Below are 20,444 nucleotides of genomic sequence, written 5' to 3'. Positions count from 1 at the left end.
GAGTTCTGTCTTAATTATAATTACTGCCAAGACTTTGACGGGGTGCAGCATCCCTGTAGGGCTGTTCCAGGGTTGTGGTCCCTCCACCTGCTAAGAGCACAGCCCTTGTCCTGCAGCAAGGTCACCCCACACTGCTCAGGAAGCCCTGCAGCAGCACGCCTCGCTTAACACCATCTGCAAAGCACCTGCTTCCCTGCCAGGGCTCTCAGCAGTGGCATGGTGCCTGGCCAGGACGGGGACCTCCTGCCTGCAGTCTCTTGACAGATTGAGGAGCAGTGAGCTCCAGGCAGTGGTGGCCTTTGTCATGAGGGACTGCAGCCACCCGGGGATAAGTGTGGGACCTCTGGATGGACCAGGTTTCACCTGGCTGCATTCCAAAGCAATACGGATTTATTTCAGAAAGGTAGAGTTTTCAGCAAGACGTGTTTTGGGATCATTTATTTCCCCTTCTAAGTGTCTGTACGCGCTTTTCTTTAGTCGCCTCTCAGTCTTCGTTTACAATTCAGGAGGGCACAGTATAATACAGGCAGTATGATATTTTTGCCACTTCCCCCCATATCCTGGGCTCATCTATATCAGCTGATTTGCATGTATGATTATTTTCCCTCAAGTATTTTCTCACATGTTGACTAGGAAGAGGTATTTTATTGGCTTTTCCTCATTTCTAAATTGTTCACATTTCTTTCATCTGTCTCATTAAAGATAGATTCTAGCAATCATTAGCTTCATACCCACCCTAATTTGCTAATTAATGGACATTCTCTCTCATTCCCCTGACACTCATGTAATAAGTGTCTTCCGTATTCCCTTTAAATTCTTTGGCAGCATTAATTCACTCTGAATTTTTTTGCTGTCCTCATCCATCCCCTGCTGAGCATTAAATGAATCTGTATTCTTGTTTGATTTCTTCCTCACCATTTCCTATTTTCAGTACAGGTTTTTTTAACCTCCCATCTCTGAGCATTCCTCATGCAGTCTCTGTAATTGCAGCACATAGCAATTTTTTCATGCACACATATTAGTCATGCAGATTTGTGGACACTCAGCTGCCATAGAAATTGGATGGGGTAAATGTGGAAATGGCCCTTTGTGAAGAGTGGGTGTGGGACTGGTCAGGATGGGGACCACTGCCATTGGTCCTCTAAAGCTGAGTGCCTTCCCTCATGCCTTCTTGCTCAGGAAGAGCAATAAACATCTTTCCCTCAGTAATGAGTTCCTTTAATAATTAGTTAATATTTGTATAGTGCTTTGAAGATGCTAAGTGCTCAGTAAGTGCACACATTATTTTTGGCATTTCAGAGCCTTTTCAGACTGTACTGGCAGCACCTAGTTCTCAGCATTAATGAGTTACATGACATTGCTTAGGGGGAGATGTGTTTAGCAGGATGAGTTGCTATCTCTCTGCTATTTTGTAGGAGAAGGAATACCTAGCTCCACTGACCCCAGGGCAGCTGAGAGCTTTATCCTGCTGCAAAGGGTTTCTTCTGGGTGGGAAACACAGCCTGACCTTGTCCAAGGCTGCTCCCAGCACAGTCCAGTTGCAAGTCCTTTCTCATATGGAGATCTGGTGGGATGAGGGGAAAAAGGTAAATCCTCTCCTTCTGGACCAGCTAAATTGTTGGTTTTTTGATTTCAGCATGGACATTGGTGACGTTATGCTTGGTGCTGAGCTATGTAGTTACTTGATAGGATATATCAAAAGCAAATGGAAGTGTTGGCGTTATGGGTTATATTGTTCTTACAAACATACTTAAAGCTCCAAGATAAGTCATTATTCTGGGAACCTAATGCAAGGCAGCAGGTGCTACAGTTCCCCCGCCGAGTCTATTTTCAATATTAATTATCTTGCTGTGCATTAAGTAGTTTTTGTTTTTGCATTAAAAGATTTATGAAGATTAGATGATTAAAGTGACAAAAACTAATTTTCTCAAGCACAGCCCCTTGGCAGCAGCCAATTGCAAAGAGAAAAATACAGGCATTTAGGTGGTGTGGAAGGGTGGTACAATGAGTAAGTTATTGTGTGGAGAAGAAGGACCAGTGGGAAATGCTGTTCTATCACCAACGTAGCTGCTGTCCTGCTGGCCATACACTTGTGCTGTGTTGATGTGGCAGCCATTCATTTTAATTCCCAATAAAGAAGATTTTTGTCTGAGAAATCAATTTCTCCATATGAAAACCAGTGACAGGAATGGCTATCACTTGCAGACATGACATCTGCTGCAAAGCTAAGCTCAGTGTGACAGCAGGATATGCCTTGCTTGCTCTTTGAGGAGGAGGGGAGCTCTGCAGCCGGGTCTGGTTTCATGGCACTAAGCTGGGCTGCCAGGTGAGTGCCTCTCACAGGGGCAGCTGTCACTGGAAGGAGATCTTATGGCTGAAGGAATCCCTTGTGTAATAGCAGGGTTTGTACCTTAGCTCCCTTGCTGCCAGCTGATGAGGAAATTCTGAAGGAGAAGTCGCAGCTCTGCATTCTGGAGTCTGTACAGAATATGCTTTTCCTTTTCTTTCCCCTGGTTATAAACATGGTGACATATAGGCAGCATAAGTTGTTTTGCTGTAACAATCTTTCCTTCCTGTCAGGTAGATGAACATACATAGTACTTGCTAATGCTAAAGCCACAGGCATTAAAATCACTGCTGCCATTAGCATGGTCATCCCCCATTGCACAAATGAAAGTGAAAAAGCAAAAGGTGCTCTGTGCAGTACAGAGCCAAGAAGCTGAGGACATGTAGGAGAATTGTACTGATTATTTTGTGTATTGTATGGATCACTTTATGCAGTCTTTATGATTTCTGTATTTTGGAACACTTCCCTTCATTGACTAGCACTCTGAATAGATGATTTTTGTATGAGTTTGCTGTCATTAGTGTCACGAATTCTTTTTTGTTAGTATCATGAAGTCTTTTCAGTGCCTTAGAATTTATTACAGATTTTAGAAATGCCTACGTTTATCCATTTTACACCTTCATTATCTGATCTAGCCTCATCATTGCACCAAATACATACAATGGGATTATCACTGCTGTCTCATTTCATTATATTTCCCATTTCTTAGAAATAAAAGCACTAAAAAATTTATAAGAAGAAATGCCTGAGCATAATCAGCCCCAATATTATTTACATCTGAATCTTGGGTATTGACAGAATACGTCCGTGACTCAGGGGTGACACAGTGTGTATTTTAGGCCAATGCTGGTAGATTGGGCCCAAGAGAATGACAATGCAGGATCCCAAAAAGCCTCTGAAAAGCCTGAAATACCCACAGTGAGCCTTCTGCTTTCTCAGCATCCACAGTGAAGGTTCCTCACAGTGCTAAGTATAATATCTGTCCTCAGAAGATGAATTTGTCTTACTAATCATGTCTGATGTGATCATTTTCCCTAGTTCTTCTAAACTGAACTTTATGCTGTGTGAGGCTCCAGAGCCAGCTGCAGGGAGTGGAAAGAAGGGAGAAGGTACAGGGGAAAGGAAGGTGCAACTGTCTTGAAGATGGGCATTAACATCACCCTCTGATGGTGGCAACTGTTGTTCAATTCTTATGTTGAGAGGAATTTTTAAGGATCAGCTAAATAGAAAGTAAATCCAAGATCAGAGGAAAGAGGACAGAAAGACAGCTTCAAAGTGCGTGACATGAAGTGACTCTTGATTAAGAAAACAGCCTGTCCACAACGAGAAGAGAAAGTGCACTTGGAGACTAGGACAGCTCAATGAATATCCCTCCTGAGAGAAAGCATTGTAAAAGCTGACCTGAATCCATTTTTAGCAGTGACTGTTCTTCCAGCTGGAAGTGTTTTCCAGCTACACTAAACTCACAGTTCATAATCAGGATTTGCTATGCTGGACTCTGCAGTGCTGGTTCTCATCCACTGACACTTGGAAGAGGACAGCCTCGTCCTCTGGCAGCATGATGTAGCTCATGGCACTCTTTGACCACAAGCAATATGGAGTTACAGGAAGTCTTGCAAACTTCTGCAATAAAAGCAGATAATTATCTCTGTATTTTAGGGAAGCTTACAACAAGTCTGTGTTAGTAGTCCCAAACACAGTGCATCAGCCATGTTAAAGGCTGAAGGGAAAAGCTCCAGTTTCTCAGTTTGCAATGTAGTGTTAATAAATCAACCTACAGAGAAAATATTGGAAGTACTTTGGAACAAATGATGTGATAGAAAAGGCACATTTCATCCAACAAGTCAATTACTACACCCACTGATATTTGTTAAGATTCAATTTGGTGAAAAAAGAAATGTGTGTTTCTGCTACAAACTCTGGCCCACTTCCCATAGATACTAATCCTCAGTTTTTAGCCAAAATTTGCTGATGCATTGTCTGACACAGAAAAGGGCCTCCGAGCTCTGACATAAAACCTAATTACAGGAGGTATAGTAAAAAAGGGCAAGAGATGATGAGGGGGAATGGTTTTAAGCTCAAGGAGGGAAGGTTTAGTTTGGATGTCAGGGGGAAGTTCTTCACAGAGAGAGTGGTGAGGTGCTGGAACAGGCTGCCCATAGAGGATGTGGATGCCCCGTTCCTGGAGTTGCTCAAGGCCAGACTGGATGGGGCCGTGGGCAGCCTGGTCCAGTATTAAATAGAGAGGTTGGTAGCAGGGGATTGGAACCTTGTGATCCTTGAGGTATCTTCCAACCCAAGCCATTCTTGTAGTGCTGAAGACATGCATGGTGCTTGCTCTTTTCCAGCAGCAGAATACCCAGTACCAGTATCACTACATTAGATGCAGAACATGCACGCAGACACATGCATATGCCTGTACTAAAAAGCATAAACTGCCTCCTCTTTGCTCAAAGTCCAACTGCCTGCAGCAATATCAACAAATGCCATACAGATGAGAAATAACTCTCCAATTCCCAGTGCAAGAAAGCTGTGGTATGTGCATGTCCACAGAAGGCAAACGTGAGGATTTGGCTAATAGGTAAGAAGTCAAAATTGATTCCACACAAAAACGTCTTATGAAAGCTTGTCTATTCATTGGGACCTGCCTAGTGTCTGGGCAATGGTGGCAGCTGGGTGAGTCCCCAAGATATGCTGGGGCTTGCATCCCTGTGGGCACCAGTGCCTCCAGCATCAGGATGGATTCCCTAGGTGCCTTTCTGTTCTTAGCACTTGGGAAGCTGCACCTTGCTGACACGTTTGCCTAGAGGCTGTGTATCCACACAGACAGGAAGAGTTTGCTCTACGAAGCAGCAGAGGAATGAAAGTGGCTGGCAAAAGGCAGGTTTACAGCATGATAACAGCATTTTCCAGCTGCTCCCATTGCTACACCCCACCATCGCTCTTCTCTGCCATCCATCTCATTCTCACCACATATCTGAGACCTTGTTCTGAGCAGCACAGTGTAATCCTAACACATCAGCATGCCAGGCAGCAGCTGCCAGAGCTCACGTATAGGCCTCAAATGCATTTGTTGAGAGCAGGGTTCCCAGATGGGCACAATTAAACAGTCATTCTCTGAGATGTGCCTGATCATGCACCATTCCTTTGCTAAATGAGGATTAACATTTCAAAGGATGCACAGTCTCTATGGCCACTTCCTTCAAGCAACAGCCTCGTGTGTTTCTGCTCTCCTTCCCAGGGACAAATCATAGAATCACAGAGTCAGGAAGGCTTGAAAAGAGCACTAAGATCATCTAGTCCAACCACTGACCCATCCCCACCATGCCTACTAAAACATGTCTCTTGGTGCCCATCTACACATTCCTGGAACACCTCCAGGGACAGTTAAACCACCTGTGCACATTCTTGACCTAATGGGGTTAACTCCTATCATAATGATAGCAGGAGCTCAGTTTAACTCCTTCTTTTTCCCTTAGTAGCACAAAAAACTAAACTATAGCTACAGATAAAACATGCTGGAGATCGTGATCTCGGGTCTTCCCTCTGCAGTCCCCGCAGAAAGCAGCACAGCCGGCTGCACTGCTGGTGCACACGACGGCGACCGAGATGCTTCCGAAAAGCACTCAGTGGGGGTGCGGAGCTCTGCGGCATCCCCCCGCCGCGCCTCCCCGCCGCTCCCAGCCCATTGCTGGGGGAAGAGCAGCACCTAGAGGCCCCGGGCGGCCCTGCCCCGGGCTCCGCAGGCACAGGAGTCCCCAGGGCTCCGGGACTTGGGAGCAATTTGCACTTCTGGCGGCTGGGAGATTTAGAGATGAAACCAGAACCAACCCAACCTCTCTGAATCCCAGACCCGCTCCTTCCGCGTTCAGCCCTGCCAGCCTCTGCGTGGAGGTCTGGCAGAGAGAAAGAGTCCTCCAATGCTTCACTTAAAGGTTGGAGGTTGGGGTGCGATGGCCGTGTGCCACCTATCTGTGCTGAGCCGTTCGTGGCGCTCTGTCTGCTGGACCGGACCCACGTGGTCAGTGTTCTGTGAGAAGCTGCTGCAGACCAAATAATGGCTTTCCTATAGCCCTCCTCTGATCCCAGCTTCTGCTTTAAAAATGTCACTGCAGTAATGGGTTTCTGTAGGATTACTGTAATTCAAAAGGTCGCATAGGCAGTAATTATCCCATGCGTTTAGCTTAAGGATCTCAGAAATACAATGTTAATTCTAATTCTGTCATCCCAGATTGAATAATTAATTTCTGCTTGCAGGTGACTATAAACACCGGGCCTAATTTTTGGGAGAGATTTAACCAAAAATGTAGATCTATGCCTTCAATGTATACCAAAATTACTTCAGATGTTGAATACATTTTTAGCAATGCAAAGTTAATAGGATTATGTTTAAAATCTCTGAATAAGTGTTTCACAAGCAGCAAGAGCGTAGGATAAACAGTAATTTGCTCTTCATTAAAGAGTCCAAAGGGCAAATTTTGAAACCACCCCCTTGACTTTAGAAACCTGAAAATTAATAAAGATGAACTTTGCCCAGTGTTTGGATAGAGGAGCCCAGAAGTCACACTGACCTCATTTTGTGTGCAGCTTTTGAGCTGTGTCCATCTACGCATTTTGTCTAATTAAAATCTTTTATTCCTATGGGCTTGAAATGATGGTATGACTGCATCCTTCATGCTGGAGTCTGTTCTGAATTGACACGATCCAAAGATTTGCATCCTTTGCTATCAGCATTTAGCCACATTAAATGCACTGTCAGGAGTTTGGTGGTGAAACCTGAAGCCCTAATTCTCACCTACACACAGCTGAGTTAAATCTTTATTTCAGCTCCTAAACTTTAGGTGAGAAGGCAAGCTGTAAATGTCCACTGATTCCTGGGCCTTGCTGGTACCCAGCTTGTGTGATAGCAGTCTGTTCCACCCCCCCCCCCCCCCCCCGCACTCCATATGACTTCTGCAGCACTGAGAGCACAACTGTTGGGTTGAAGAAATGTCATGTTCAAATGTTATAGTCAGACAAATGTGGGTTTCTTTCAGCAGATCTTTTTTAGTTCAAGTTAATCCAGGTAAAATCTTTAAATGAGGGCTGAGGATGGAACCCTGCAGTGGAGGATGAAAATGAATGCTAACACAACATTGTCCTTTTCTAAACAGACCAGGGTAAGAGTATAAGGAAGAAACAGTCCATTTAGTGGGAGAGCTGATGAGTACATGGAGACCTCACCTTGCCTCTGCCTATTGCTGCTTGGGCCGGTGGTGGATTCATCCTAACCCTGTGGGCTGAGCTATTCCTGAGCTGTACAGCCCCTGCAGTTGCTGACAACGATGGCTATGACAAAAGCTGAGCTCATGGAAAGGCTGCGCACAGGACAGATGGGCAATACAAATGTAGACCAATACAAATTGGAGCAGAAGAGCATTCGGTGTGAAGATGTGCTTTTCCAGCCCTTCCCATTGATCTTAATTTAAGGTAGGCCCAATCCTAGCATAGACAGAACAACACTAGGGACAGAAACATCCCTTAAGACATGGCCTCTGTTCTGTATTAAAGCCTTTTAATACATGATCTGTATTAGCCTTTACACAAGAACTTTGACAAACATATAAATATATATTAGAAGACAGTCCTGGAAAAAAAAATGGGCAAACAGTGGATAGAGACATAACCAGAGAAAAAGGAGAAGGGAAATTACTTTCACAAGAGAGGCAAGTCCCTTTGCAAGAGACACTTTGCTCTTTATACACTCTTTAGAGCCAAACAGTTTATTTAATCTTGTTTTGCTTCCCTTCATTTCTCATTAACCTTCAACTTATGCAAGCTATGGTTATATTCTATTCAAAAGCTTTTATGCAAGACAGGTGTTGTGGTAACTTAGTGCTTTCACCATGCCCTGCTAACCATCAAGCTAGCAAGATAACTCATCACTCCTCTCCCTGTGCCTGGCAAGCTGGAATGCAGTGCCTTTGGATGTTGGTGCTTGCAATGGTATCTGCATTTTCATTTGTGGGGTTTATAATATGCTGGTCACCACTTCCAGCTAAGTAGTAATGGTCTATGGAGAGTCCAGACCTGGGAGTAACTGCACATTTAGTAATAAATCAGTATGACTGTGTGTGTTGGAATTGCTGAGACATGGCCTGATTGAGCACCTGGGGAAAGGACACAGCCCTGGGAGCACAGGTGAAGGCAATTCATGTGTGTGACCAGAAGGGGTGGAGGCTGGCTGCACCTCTCTTAGACCTCATTTAAGGGCTGACTGCCACTGTTTTTTGTTTTTTTTTTGTTTGTTTTGTTTTTTGAGATCTTTCCTTTGTAGAGCTTCCTCTGCAAGCCTGGAATCTCAGAGATGGGCGAGAGATCCTTCCCCTTCTTTTGTAACATCTTCTCATTGCTATGATCCTTTTGCCCTTTATACTTTGTAACATCTTCCCATTGTGCTGGCCTTTCTGTCATTACACTGTGCATAAGATCAAAACCTGTGAAAATCAGTAAGGCACAAGAGCGGGTTGGTGTATGTCAGTGTAACTGCAGGATTTCTTTATGCTGGTTGGTCAGACACCAGCTCTGGGCTGCTGGAGCGTTTCCTTAGAAAACATGGAAAGCAGCGAAACAGCATTTGGAGCAGGATTTTGCAGGCACACCAGGGCAGCTGTAGGGCAGGGCAGTGTGAGGCAGCAGAACAGGCTGCCTGCATGCATCTCTTGGCATTAATTACAACTGTTGGACTTCCGTGTGTTCCTTCACAACCTGTGTTTCAGGTGCAGCTAAATCAGGCACAGCACTATAAATGTTTTGAACTGTGGCAGTGATGCTGGTCTGGAAACTATGCTAACAGGAAAATCTACAAAGCACCTGAGGTTGTTGTCCAGACTGTAAGTAACCTTGCTTGATTTTATAGTAGGTATTAGGCCTGATGGTGTTCTGTTTATTTGAGTGAAAGGGGCAAAAGTAATTGCTGTCTTACTCAATGTTGTGAATAACTGAAGTCAGTGAGGTCAGTATTGGCTATGAGGCCTATTTCTCTTGTTGAATTAATTTTGGTGTACAAGATTACATCAGGTAACAAGAAAGCACTCATTGACTGAGTACTGCAAAGCTTTTCATAGTTATTCCTTTCTGTCCTTTATTAATAAACTGAATCTGTACTAGAACTGTGTATGTAATAATGTATTTAAAGACAGAAATAAGTTCCTTTTCAATCTCAAAAACAAGAATTATCCAGCTTCCTGACAGGGAAAGGTTGAGTTTCCCACAGTAGAAAAGGAAATTTGAAGCCCAGACGTTGGCTAGGATCTCTCATTACCTGTAAAAGAGCCAGGAAATGAAGTTGGACCTCTCATACTTCAGCTGCTCTGTAACTAGGGCTATTCTCCAGTCCCTTTTTTGTGCAAGTCATCAGACTACAAACGTGATAATTAGACTGGTAGAAAAGTGCTTAACATTGAATATTTTTAGGATGTAATCATTCCAGCCGCAACTAGTAGTAAAAGCATTGCTCTTAATGTCAAAGACAGGGAAACTGGGCCACAACACTTCAAGCTTGTGTGACTGTTAGAATCAGAGTCCACCAGCTCCAGACTGTGACCCTGGGTCAGTCCTATGAACTATGTTGACTGTCAGTGCTAGGGACTGCCAGTAAATTAAATAATTGCTTAGTGGGAGAAGAAAATGAAGCAGTACTGACAAGGGAGACAAGATATGCTTTTCAATGACACCTGAAAATTGAGACAGAGTTGATTAGGCTCATATCACCGTGTAGTCTGGAGATACTAAGCAACCAGCTCCCTGCATTTACATCAGTGGGAATATTGACCAGGTGGAAATTTCAGGCTCCTCCTGAAATGCAGAAACCTCTCAGTGCTTTATGGGGGAGGAAGGAGAGCTATTTTGGAATGGGAGAAATAAAAACTTTCTCTGACTCTCTCAGAGAAACCTGCGTATGGCAGCAAGGTACCTAAATCCTTCTGGAGTTTATTTTGCAAAGATAGTGTCAGAGAACAATCTGCTGGAAGAGTGACAGTTTGTAGGTAACTATCCTGCTATTACCAGTACAATGAGTACATCTACACAGTGAGGTCACATCTATGCTGGGATGGGATGAACAACAGGAAAGTGATGTCTGAGTATGCTGAGCTCCAGGATGAGTGCCCCTGTTCCTGGCACAGGTTTTGCCTTGGCAACAGTTCAGTTGTATTGGATGGTGGACAGACCAGTAGGTGAAGCAAATGCCCTGCACTGCCTTATCAGGCCTTGTAGCTGAATGAAGCTGGGACAGATATTGGAGTGGGAGAGATTAGGGACTATTTACAACCTAAGGTTTTGTAAAGCTTTTCAGTGAGTTTTTTTTTGGTTGCAGAAATGTCTCTCTCAAAACACTCCACATTTATGGTGGACTGCTCTGCCCTTAGTGCTATTGTAAACTTATTTGCCTCTTGATGATGGATCCGTGGGCTGCAGAAGAGTTCCCTGATCTGCCTGCTGGCTGCCAGAGATGCTCCTGCTGACTGAGGGAGAAATGTGCTCTAGGGCTCCTGGCAATAGTTCTGCTTGAGACCTTGCATGGCCAAGGGGGATGTAGCATGTGCTATTGGAGGCAGTCAGGGTACCCAAGGCTTTCTGGAAAATGAGCAGTATTTCTGGCTGACTGGGCCCAGTGGTGAATTTACAGAGCTCTTTTGCCTCAAAAAGGAGCAGCAGAGGTGAGGAGGGATGGATCAGCATTGATTAAGCTGCCAGTTCTGCTAATGTCACTGTGGACACAGTCACTTTTCTTTGCCAGCAGCAACTTAAATAATAAGATGCAGAGGGAAAAGGAGGGAGTGTCAGTGCTGAACTACTCACAGTGCTGTTGGCAGTATTTAGATGAGAAAGTGGTGGTGTGATGGATGGCCATGATGCAAAGATACATGGTGATCAGCTCTTGAAACAGGCAGTCTAAGGACTGCACCTGACTAGTCCGAAGGTGACTTCACCAAGAGCTGGTACGACATACTACTCAGTTTTGTCCCACACAAATATTATTTGTACTGAACTCAGCAGTAGGTTCAACAATTCATGCAAATATGTTGGCAAGGGCTGCTTTCACATGTTGGTCTGGGTCTGCACACCATGCTGCTTGCAGCTGGTCAGGCCCTAGGGTTCACAAGCAGAGATGAGCTTGTTTGGTCCTGAGCAGAGCTGTGAGGGGTGGTGCAGCATTTCTGTCTCCGTTCCCCTGGCCTTGCTCCCTGTGTCCCTGGTGATCAGTGACTGTGTGTGCTCTCTGAACAGGCAATCACACCACAGTATGAAGGTGAGTTCACTTCTCAAACCTTACAGAAATATTTTTCCAAATTCAAACTTCCTTCTGGCAGGCAGAGATTATCTATACATCTCTATTTAAGCACCCCTAGCTTCATGACCTAGAACGAAGTAGATTTCGTATTTCACACACTGGCTTTTTATGTTGTACTGTTGGACTTAAAGTAGGCCTCATGCCTTTCATTTTCATGACCATGGTATCCCATGGTCAGATATAATTAAATTTGTTTTGTGATTTTTTTTTTTTAAGCTTGATATGCACTATATATAACAAACCCTGATAAGCATCTCTGAGAAGAACCTACTGCATAAATACGCAGACATTGGTGTTTGGGTCCAGATTTTGCTGGTCATTGTGAAAAGGTGATTTTTTGACGTCTTTCCAAACAGTACATCAAGCCATTTTGAAGGAGATTTCTCCTTAGAAATGAGTATAATGCTTTAGTTCTAATTTCGTAGGAGTTAAATTGAATGTTAATAACATCTCCAACATTTGACTTAATGTATGAACATTAGGAGTATCTATCTAGTGTTTCCAATTAACCAGGGATGCTGCCTTTCCTATCTGTTTCATCCAAGGACAAAAGTAATTTGTTTGGATAGCAAATTCCTTTCCTGCACATTAGCATTATAGCATCCCTGCAAAAATAATCCATGCTATCTGGATTGTGGCACTGAAATTGCTACAAGTGAAAGCTGTTTTCTGGACTAATATTTGGAGAAGATGAGAGAGAAAGAGAGACATGAGGGGCATCGTTAATTATTTTTTGGTATTTCTTGTTTTGAAGGGTTTCTACTGAAAAGGAGAGTACATCTATCTTGCAGGGGGTTTCCTCAGAGGGTTTAAATGAAGACTGAAGCTTTAAGAACAAAGTGAAAATGGAAGAAGAAATATACTGCCATGGGTAGCTCAGAAATGAGGCACTGGGGGTTTCACAGAGTTTTCATTAATCCTCTCCTGCCCTGAGGGTGTTCCTGTGTGACCATCAAAATGACACACGTGCAGCTGTCTGGTGCTTTGCCACATCTCTAGGTTTGATGTACTTTGCTCTGGGGATGGTTAAACCTCCAGCTGTTCAGAATGGCAGTTTGTTTCCTTCAACAAACATGCTTGGGTGTTTATCTGAACTATTTAAATCCGAAGAATTAGATTATAAATTGTTTCAAATGGTTTTTCAACACATTTTCCTTGCCAGATCCTTGTAATCAACACCTGAAAACCTGTCTTCCTTGAGCACTGCTTTACTGTTACTTCAGGAGCTGGACTGGTGGCCGTGCCTGGGGTGTTCTAGCAAGAGCCACTTTGCTAATACAGCAGGGAGGAAACCAAGCACTTGTCTACCTGACTTGGTGATTGGTCTGCAAAGCTCATACGTACACCCAACATATCAAAAAGCAGTCTCTAGGTGCTTCCCTGTGGCAGTACATCTCGTGCAGTTGCATGGCAGCATATGCTTGGGCAAAAGGAGGCACTGGGTGAGTCAAACACATTTGGTGGAGGAGCACCAGCTGGGGAAGAGGGCAAGCAAGCGAGGACTCCTGGGAAGGCACAGTGCTTCTGCACACCTGGCTAAGCCAGCAGTGGTGAAGTGATTTGGTTCTGATCATCTCATCAGCTTGGGCATTCTAGAGATTTAGAGCATTGAGAACCAGTTTAATAATAACTGACAAGATATTAGCATTGATTTTTAACATGCTGTAAGAGTATGATAAAAGAGTAGGTATGTGATGGATGACAACTATATGAACTACTTGTTTGGCTCAGCTCAGTTGGTGCTGACTGAAAAAGATGAGAGAGGAAAAAAAGATCTTCTCAGCCTGCCATGAATCTTAGCAGAGGAAGGTTCAGACCACCAAGGTTATAACAAATTTCAGAGCTTCTCTTAACATCCTATGTAACAGTGTACTGATACAGAGATTGTTTCCGAGACAATATCTGATGCCTAGAGACAAAATGTTTATTTGCTTATATTAAAAAAAAAAAAAGCAGGAAGTATGGCTCAGGAGTGTGAACTGGGGAAGAGGACAGATATTTCCAAAGCTGCTGCCAATCCCCTTACATGGACACGATGAGACTATTGCACTGTACTGGAAAAGGATTCATGACTCAACACGTGAATCTGCACTGAACTGCATTCACAGGTTTAAATTTATTATGAGGCTTAAGGTCCAAATATAGGAGCTTTTCAAATAGTGTGTTTTAGAAAGATTTTAGAGGGTGATTAAAAATAATAGCATTAAACCTCACCTCTGAAATAATGGGAGCGGTTATACATACTTCTTGGCAGTGAAAGAACTAAAATCCAGGCATTTTCTGACTCAGATAAATCTTAAGTTTCCCATGTGTGCATTTGCAATTGTAAATTTGAGAAGGACTACTGCAGTAAGATGAAAAGTGCTCTTGCCACAGGAGGACCTGGCCCTTCTTGCTCAAATGACGATGTTTCCAAGATAATTCAGTTTGTGATATATAGGCAGTACTAAATTCAGATCTTTCAATCTCTTAACTGAATATTCCTGAAAATATTAAATTCATGCATAATATGCAGGATTCAGGGAAACTAACACCAGTTGTTTGGCCTCCTAACACACAGATGAGGTGCATTTCCCCACTTAAAAATCAGAACAACTGTATCAGTACAGTGGAGGAATATGTCACTCAGATGGTATTGCAGGCTGATATAGGCAACTAGGTATGTTCTACATAGCTGTCTAAGGGCAGTGTTTGCATGCACAGCCTTTTTGTTCCTGGGAAGGGATTTAGCTTTTCAGGTGTCTGACAACACAAAGACCAGCTGTGTGCATAACCTGTTAGCTCCCCTCCAGAGCAGGACTGTGCTCTTAAAGCAAAAGCAAATACATCAAGCTGGCTTCATCTAAACCATCCTGCATCGCTTCTGTTACTTGTCTACTAATGCAGGCCAGCTGTTTAGTCAGTGAAACAGAAGCATCAAATTACAGAAATAATAGAAAATGGAGAGTGAGAGGCCCCTTAAAGGACATCTCGTCTGTCTGCTCCCTTGGGCGTGTTCAGATTTACCTACACCACTACTCCATGAACTGCTCTGTTGAACTGGTTTTCAGAAGTCATCAGTGATGGAGATTCCAGATTTACCCACAAACAAACAAAAAGTAAAAGCCATGTTAACAGCTGAACAGCTGATTGGGTTCTGTCCGTTGGTCTTACAAAGAAAAGATCTGCTGCTGAGATATCTGTGTGCTTTACTAATGCTTCAAGGAAACATGCTAATCCTTTGGAGACGTGCAGACCTTAGCACTGGAAAATGGGAAATGCATGCTGATTGTGCCTGTAAGATGGTGAGCAGTAATCTGCATGGATGCCTTTTGGCAAGATGGGATTTTGGGACTATTGTATTTATGTGTGATTGCCTTTTAGACTATAATTGTAACAAACGTGATTAGTCCACAGTTCTCCAAGAGTGGCTGCACTGTGACAGGGTTGGGAGGGTTCGCTTTCAACCAATGCAGGCCAGGCAGCACTTATTCCAAGGATGAGCTGCATTTTTGGGTTTTTTTAAGGCAATGCTGAATTGCTGGCCTAGAGCTGGCTATTTTTTCTTCCTGTGACCATTCTCCTGTGTGGTAATAGTTATTGTTTGAGTGGATTTGGCTGAGTGCATCTTTTGTCTTGTTTCATTGTTGCTTTTTTTTAAATATATGTTTTTTGAATGAAGCCCCAGAGGAAGAGGCAGGGAAGCAGAAAGCAAGAGCAGAACTTTCTGGGGCAGAGAAGTTGATGTAAAGCCCCAATCTTTCAGATGCTTTTTAATGTTTGCAGATGTATCCAGGGGAATAAAATATATATTGGAGAGTTAATTTTGTAAATAGTTCTCAATAACTCACTAGAAGTTTTGGATGTGTAATTAGATATTCCTTCCATTTCCTTAAACACAGAGGCACAATAAGGAATAAACAGATAACTGTTGGTTGCAACCTAGCTTCTTACTGCCCAGGACATACAGTGTCAGAAAAATATTTTATGTAAAAGCAGGAATGTCATTAAGAAACAACAGCTGAAACACTGTCTTTGTTAATTTGCAGTTCAAACTCGCTTGCTTTTCAAAATCTCTGCTTTGATTTCTGTCAGATGCAGAGGCATGGTACATGACATGGCATACATCAATTAACTCTCTGCATAAAAAGGTGTGATGATTTTTTCTCTAGCTGAGGGGATGGGAAGGCAAGTTTTTTTTTTTTAATGATCTTGTGAAATGATTTTAAATGGCTGTCAAACATCTGGCATCGATTAGTAGCCAAGTCAACTGACTGGAAGGTTTTCATTTTCTGTGATTGCCTGTTCCCAGTGCTTTGTTTCTAAGAGTATTTTACTTTCTGATGTTTCTGTTGTTACTTATAGAATGCTTTCCTCCATTTTTAAGACATCTTATATTCAAATTTGCCTGATGACTTCAGTATGCCATTCTGATAATTTCCTTTGGGATCAGTCAGTTCTTTTCCTATGGTATATTCCATGTGAGAGGTTTTTTGATCTTCACGTGACTATCAAGTATTGTCCATGAGCTGTTTTGGTTTTGCTTTTGTTTCCTCCTTCTTGTTGGCTACTCCAGTGCATTTCACTCTTACATCCCTACTGACTCCCAGCATGTTATTTAACAGGTGAACATTGTTCTGTGTACTTTGCACATTATTTTTCTCAGACTCCGTATTCAACAGTTGGCAAGATTGCACCTTTTTAGTTTAGAAACTCATTTTGGGGCAAAATGTGAGGAACAGAGAACTTCTATCTGAACTGCTCACAGCAGAAAGCCAAGCTCTGTGCTCCAGATTAGAGCTCAGGGGAGAAGGGGTGGCTGGTCACACCTCACCTTGTCTTCTCAGGACACCATTCTGATAGTTTGGAAATGCGGCTGTCACTGTTTCTGTCTCAGTGCCACTTCTGAAAAGCAAACATCTGCAGCAGGAAGCCTATTGGAGGTCTTAGTGGAGGAGGATGTACTCTGAAAAAGCAAATGTTCCAATGAGCCATAGCTGCTGCTTTGGGCGGTGTGACTCAGCTCTCTGGGCATGGTTTTGCCAACATAAACGCAGTTTAACTCAGTGTTTCCCTGAAACTGACGAGTAAACTTAATTTGGGGTCTGGTTCTGCCACGTCAAACTTCCATCAACTTTTTGCTATGAGAAGGGATGAATCAAGTCAGCACGTTCTAGTTATTACCTGTGCTATATAACCACGAGGCAGACACTCAGAAGCAGTGCATGAACACCCAATAAATGAAAGTCCCTCCCCCAAGGAATTTGTGTCTGCTTGGGAGAGAGATTGGGCAGGAAGTGAACAGGAGCAGCCAGAGGTGATGTGGCTGACAGAAAGATGATTCAGATGCTGCAAAATATTTCGGGGAAGCGTTCATTCTTTTTCATATATGAGCCAACTTTGTGCTGTCTGACCTGCACTTTTTTCTGTCAAAAGTCCTAAGCAGACAAAAGACTGAATGAACAGAAAGCAGAAAATAACAGTGAATTATTGGATTCTTTTTTTCTTTTTTTTTTTTTTTTTTTTCTGGGAACTGAAAAGTCATGAGAATGCAATTGGAAACAAACAAAAACATACCATAGGCGTGCATGAAAAACTTTAAGTGATTTGGGGTTTGATACTAGAAACAGTCTGCAGAAAGAAGAAATGATTTTTTTTTTTTTCAGAATTATATGAAGAGAAGTAGGGGAAAAAAAACCTGCATCTCAGTAAGTTTCAAGATGATTTAGAAGATGGAAAGAAGAGCTGTCTAGAAGTTTCACATTTTTATTGGCTGCTCTTGACACACACGAGCAGTGTTGTTTGGATAGGTAGCCCTTTCTCCTCACAAACCTTGTCCATGTTTCTACAGCACAATATACCAGACTATTTTCATCCACCCAAGTGCCAAATATGACACCCTGTGGGTAGAAGATCTGCATGTCATCAAATCCTGTACTGAATGGTTTTCCTTTAGAGACACCATTTTCAATTTATCTCAAAGTCCAGCTTAGCTCAGAGTATCTCTTTTATGCTGGTACCACCAAACTGTATCAACATTACAGGATTATGAAGTGGGATCACTTACCCTGTCAGCTCTGTGCTAGCATTATGGCTTCACATTGATACTTCCAGCAGAGCAAGTGCTATATTTTATTAGTTACAGAGATTCATTGTGCAACCAGAAACTGTCCTCTGCACCCTGCTTTTATAACAGGATTCAGAACAGCTGAGCAAATACAACCTCTGTAATATATATGAAATACAAGAAGATAATAGTAGCAGGGCAAACTCTCTGATTTGCTATATGGTGTGCGCAGTGAATTGGGAATACAGAGATACTTTGCAAGATGGAGGGGAAATATGTTTAAGGTCTGCCATGAAGGCCTAGCAAAACCCACTTAAAGGATTCCTATCCTAACCAACTCTCCATAATTTCTAGCAAAGGCCTGAATGCAATTATTTCTACACCGTATTTCCAAGCCAGGCTTTAGTTACGTTCTTAAAATTGCAGTCAAACTGCAGGAGAAAACAAACCCGAATAAATACAATGTACTAGTTGTTATCAGCCTCCAAATAATGAGCTGAAAGCTCAATATTATTATCCCCATCCCAAACAGCTCGAGCCATTTGTTTCTACTTACCTCCATTTGTCTCTCGGATATTTAAAGCAAAGACTCATTTTGTCCTGCAGATTCGGTGCTGCCGCTCAGTATTATCTTGCCTGATTGTAAAAAGGCTCCTGACCAAAAGGAACAGGAAAGCAGTAAGTAAAACAAACACAGAAGCCCAAGAGGAAAGCTACACCCTAAAGACCGGCACTAATAGCAACTGAGAGACAGGGAAAGAGAGAACACTCCCAGTTACTAACTTTTTCCATTGATACATCTGTTACAAAACAATTTTGCTGCAAACTTCTCTTCCTTCTTGCAGGCAATGCTTTGCTGTATGTGTAGACCTCAGATAAACCACACAGTGAGTGTGGGATTGGGCTTTTTTCTTTTTTTTTTTCTGTACCAAGCAATCAAATTAGTGAAATATAAGCGAGGAGCTCAGTTGACTACTCTAAAAGCGTAGTTCTGGGCAGCAGTTACCACAAGGTGCATTTGTCCATACTTGAGTTGTTGTTATAATCCAAAATTCTTCAGTAGAAAGAGGGTGATATTTGAAACAGCCACCTATGGGGCTTTCTGGCCAGAGAGCCTTGGTGCAGCAGAAGCGAATGTTTAGATGATTAATAACTTAATTTTCTAAGGGCTTGATGGGCAGGCAGAGAAAATACGCCAGACTGCCATTGCCACAAAGGGGTTTTTCAGTGCCAAAAAAATAATAATAATAATAAAAAAAATATTAACAATGAGAGTTAATGATTTCACCTCTAAACATTTTAGGATGAGGGGAACGTGCAGGGGGCAAAGTGGGATTTACTGCAACAGCAGAAGGCACGGGGCTCAGTGTGTTCACGCTGTCCCTCAGTGGGTTTTGGCTTCTCCAGGGCTGTTCTTTAGTGCAGGTCAAAGAGTAGCAATGCGTGCCCACAACGGCTGCACGGAAACTTTTCTCACTGACATTTAATATGTGGCTTGGAACAAATAACAAACAATTTGGTTTGAATTAAAAAGTTTTGACAGTTCCATTTTGCCAAGCATTAGTCAGAAAGGAAAATTGATGGATGTGCCACGTTTGAAAATTCCCAGGGTGTAGTAAACTCATTTGTTTTAAAAAAGTTAGGAGCAGATTCTCCCCTCGTTACAGAACAAATCTGGCCCTATTTCAGGGAGGCTGATCAAGCTGTGGTGACAGAAATTAAGGTCATGTCATTTACTAGGGTAAGTGAAACCTGCTTTGAGCCCACAGCTGGGAAATGCTGCATACAGCATCGGAGGTGGGAAAGAAGCACTGCAGACAGTAAAGCTGACACTGGGCCTATGCAGTCAGCATCTTCTTTGAGTCTTGTTTTCTGAAGGAGTGTGTGTGATGGGGAGCCATGCACAGCTGGGGATGCTCAGAAGGGTCAGGGCACCGACAGCCCCTGCTCTGCAGTCTGCTCCTGGTGTGCTGGCAATATGGATTCGTTTTCACGCCTGCTGGCCGTGCTGCAGGGCAGTTTGGTGTAGCTGAGGACAGCTCTCTGCCAGCAGTGCTCCAGTCAAGCTTTAATTCTTCAAGACAAGGTCATTACCGATTCGCTGCGCTTGCCTCACTGACATGTTTTGCTGATCAACTTATTCACTGAGTGTGGCCCTCTGCACAGCAGGGAGCTGCTACAGTGGGAAAGAGGGTTCTCTGTGAAGCTTTAAATAAGATTTGTTTTCCTTTTTTTGTGTGCATCTGGAAGAAGCTCTGTGCTGACTTGTCAACATGATTTTCTTCCATCTGTATATGTTTATCCTTGAATTAGAGTATCTCAGAAGCTGAAGAAGGAAATCATTTTAGTCCATCTAATTTATCCGGGAGGTCAAATATACAATTGGCTGCTATTACAGATTTTCCAGAGGTAATATTCCAGTTGATATGTTGCTTCTATTGCTTTGCATAGAGGAATTTTTTATCTCAGTAGATCTTTCTAAAGGTTTGCAGTGGCCTCTGTCTCACCACCCTCCTGGTAGCTGCAGTGCCACTGTGCCACCCTCATTCATCTCTGCATTTATGGATGCTTTCAAAATCGGCTTATGTTAAACGTTGACCACACCAGTCAAGTCCTTCTAGTTTGTCCATGCTTCATGTCAGACCCTCTAATCGCATCTTTTTCTTTTTCTTTTTATTTTATTTTATTTTTGTGGGGTTTTATTGTGTGTGTGTGTG

General features: G+C 42.9%; 2 protein-coding genes across 2 annotated transcripts in view; one reads left to right on the top strand and one right to left on the bottom strand.

Moving 5' to 3' along the window:
- The window catches only part of LOC125697463 (calcium-activated potassium channel subunit beta-2), a 114,913-nt gene extending 96,536 nt beyond the window's left edge, over positions 1–18,377 (bottom strand). Inside the window, exon 1 of the mRNA XM_048954714.1 lies at positions 18,284–18,377. Within this exon, the coding sequence (XP_048810671.1) occupies positions 18,284–18,321 (38 nt within the window). The 5' untranslated portion in view covers positions 18,322–18,377. The remainder of the gene's footprint in view (positions 1–18,283) is intronic.
- Positions 1–20,444, top strand: part of TBL1XR1 (TBL1X/Y related 1) — a 382,210-nt gene that overhangs the window by 63,118 nt on the left and 298,648 nt on the right. The gene's annotated exons all lie outside the window — the stretch shown is intronic.

Source organism: Lagopus muta, chromosome 9 (assembly GCF_023343835.1).
Source record: "Lagopus muta isolate bLagMut1 chromosome 9, bLagMut1 primary, whole genome shotgun sequence".
NCBI lineage: Eukaryota > Metazoa > Chordata > Aves > Galliformes > Phasianidae > Lagopus > Lagopus muta.
The sequence above is the reverse complement of the archived record's forward strand: the minus strand, read 5'-3'. Positions and strand labels throughout refer to the sequence as shown.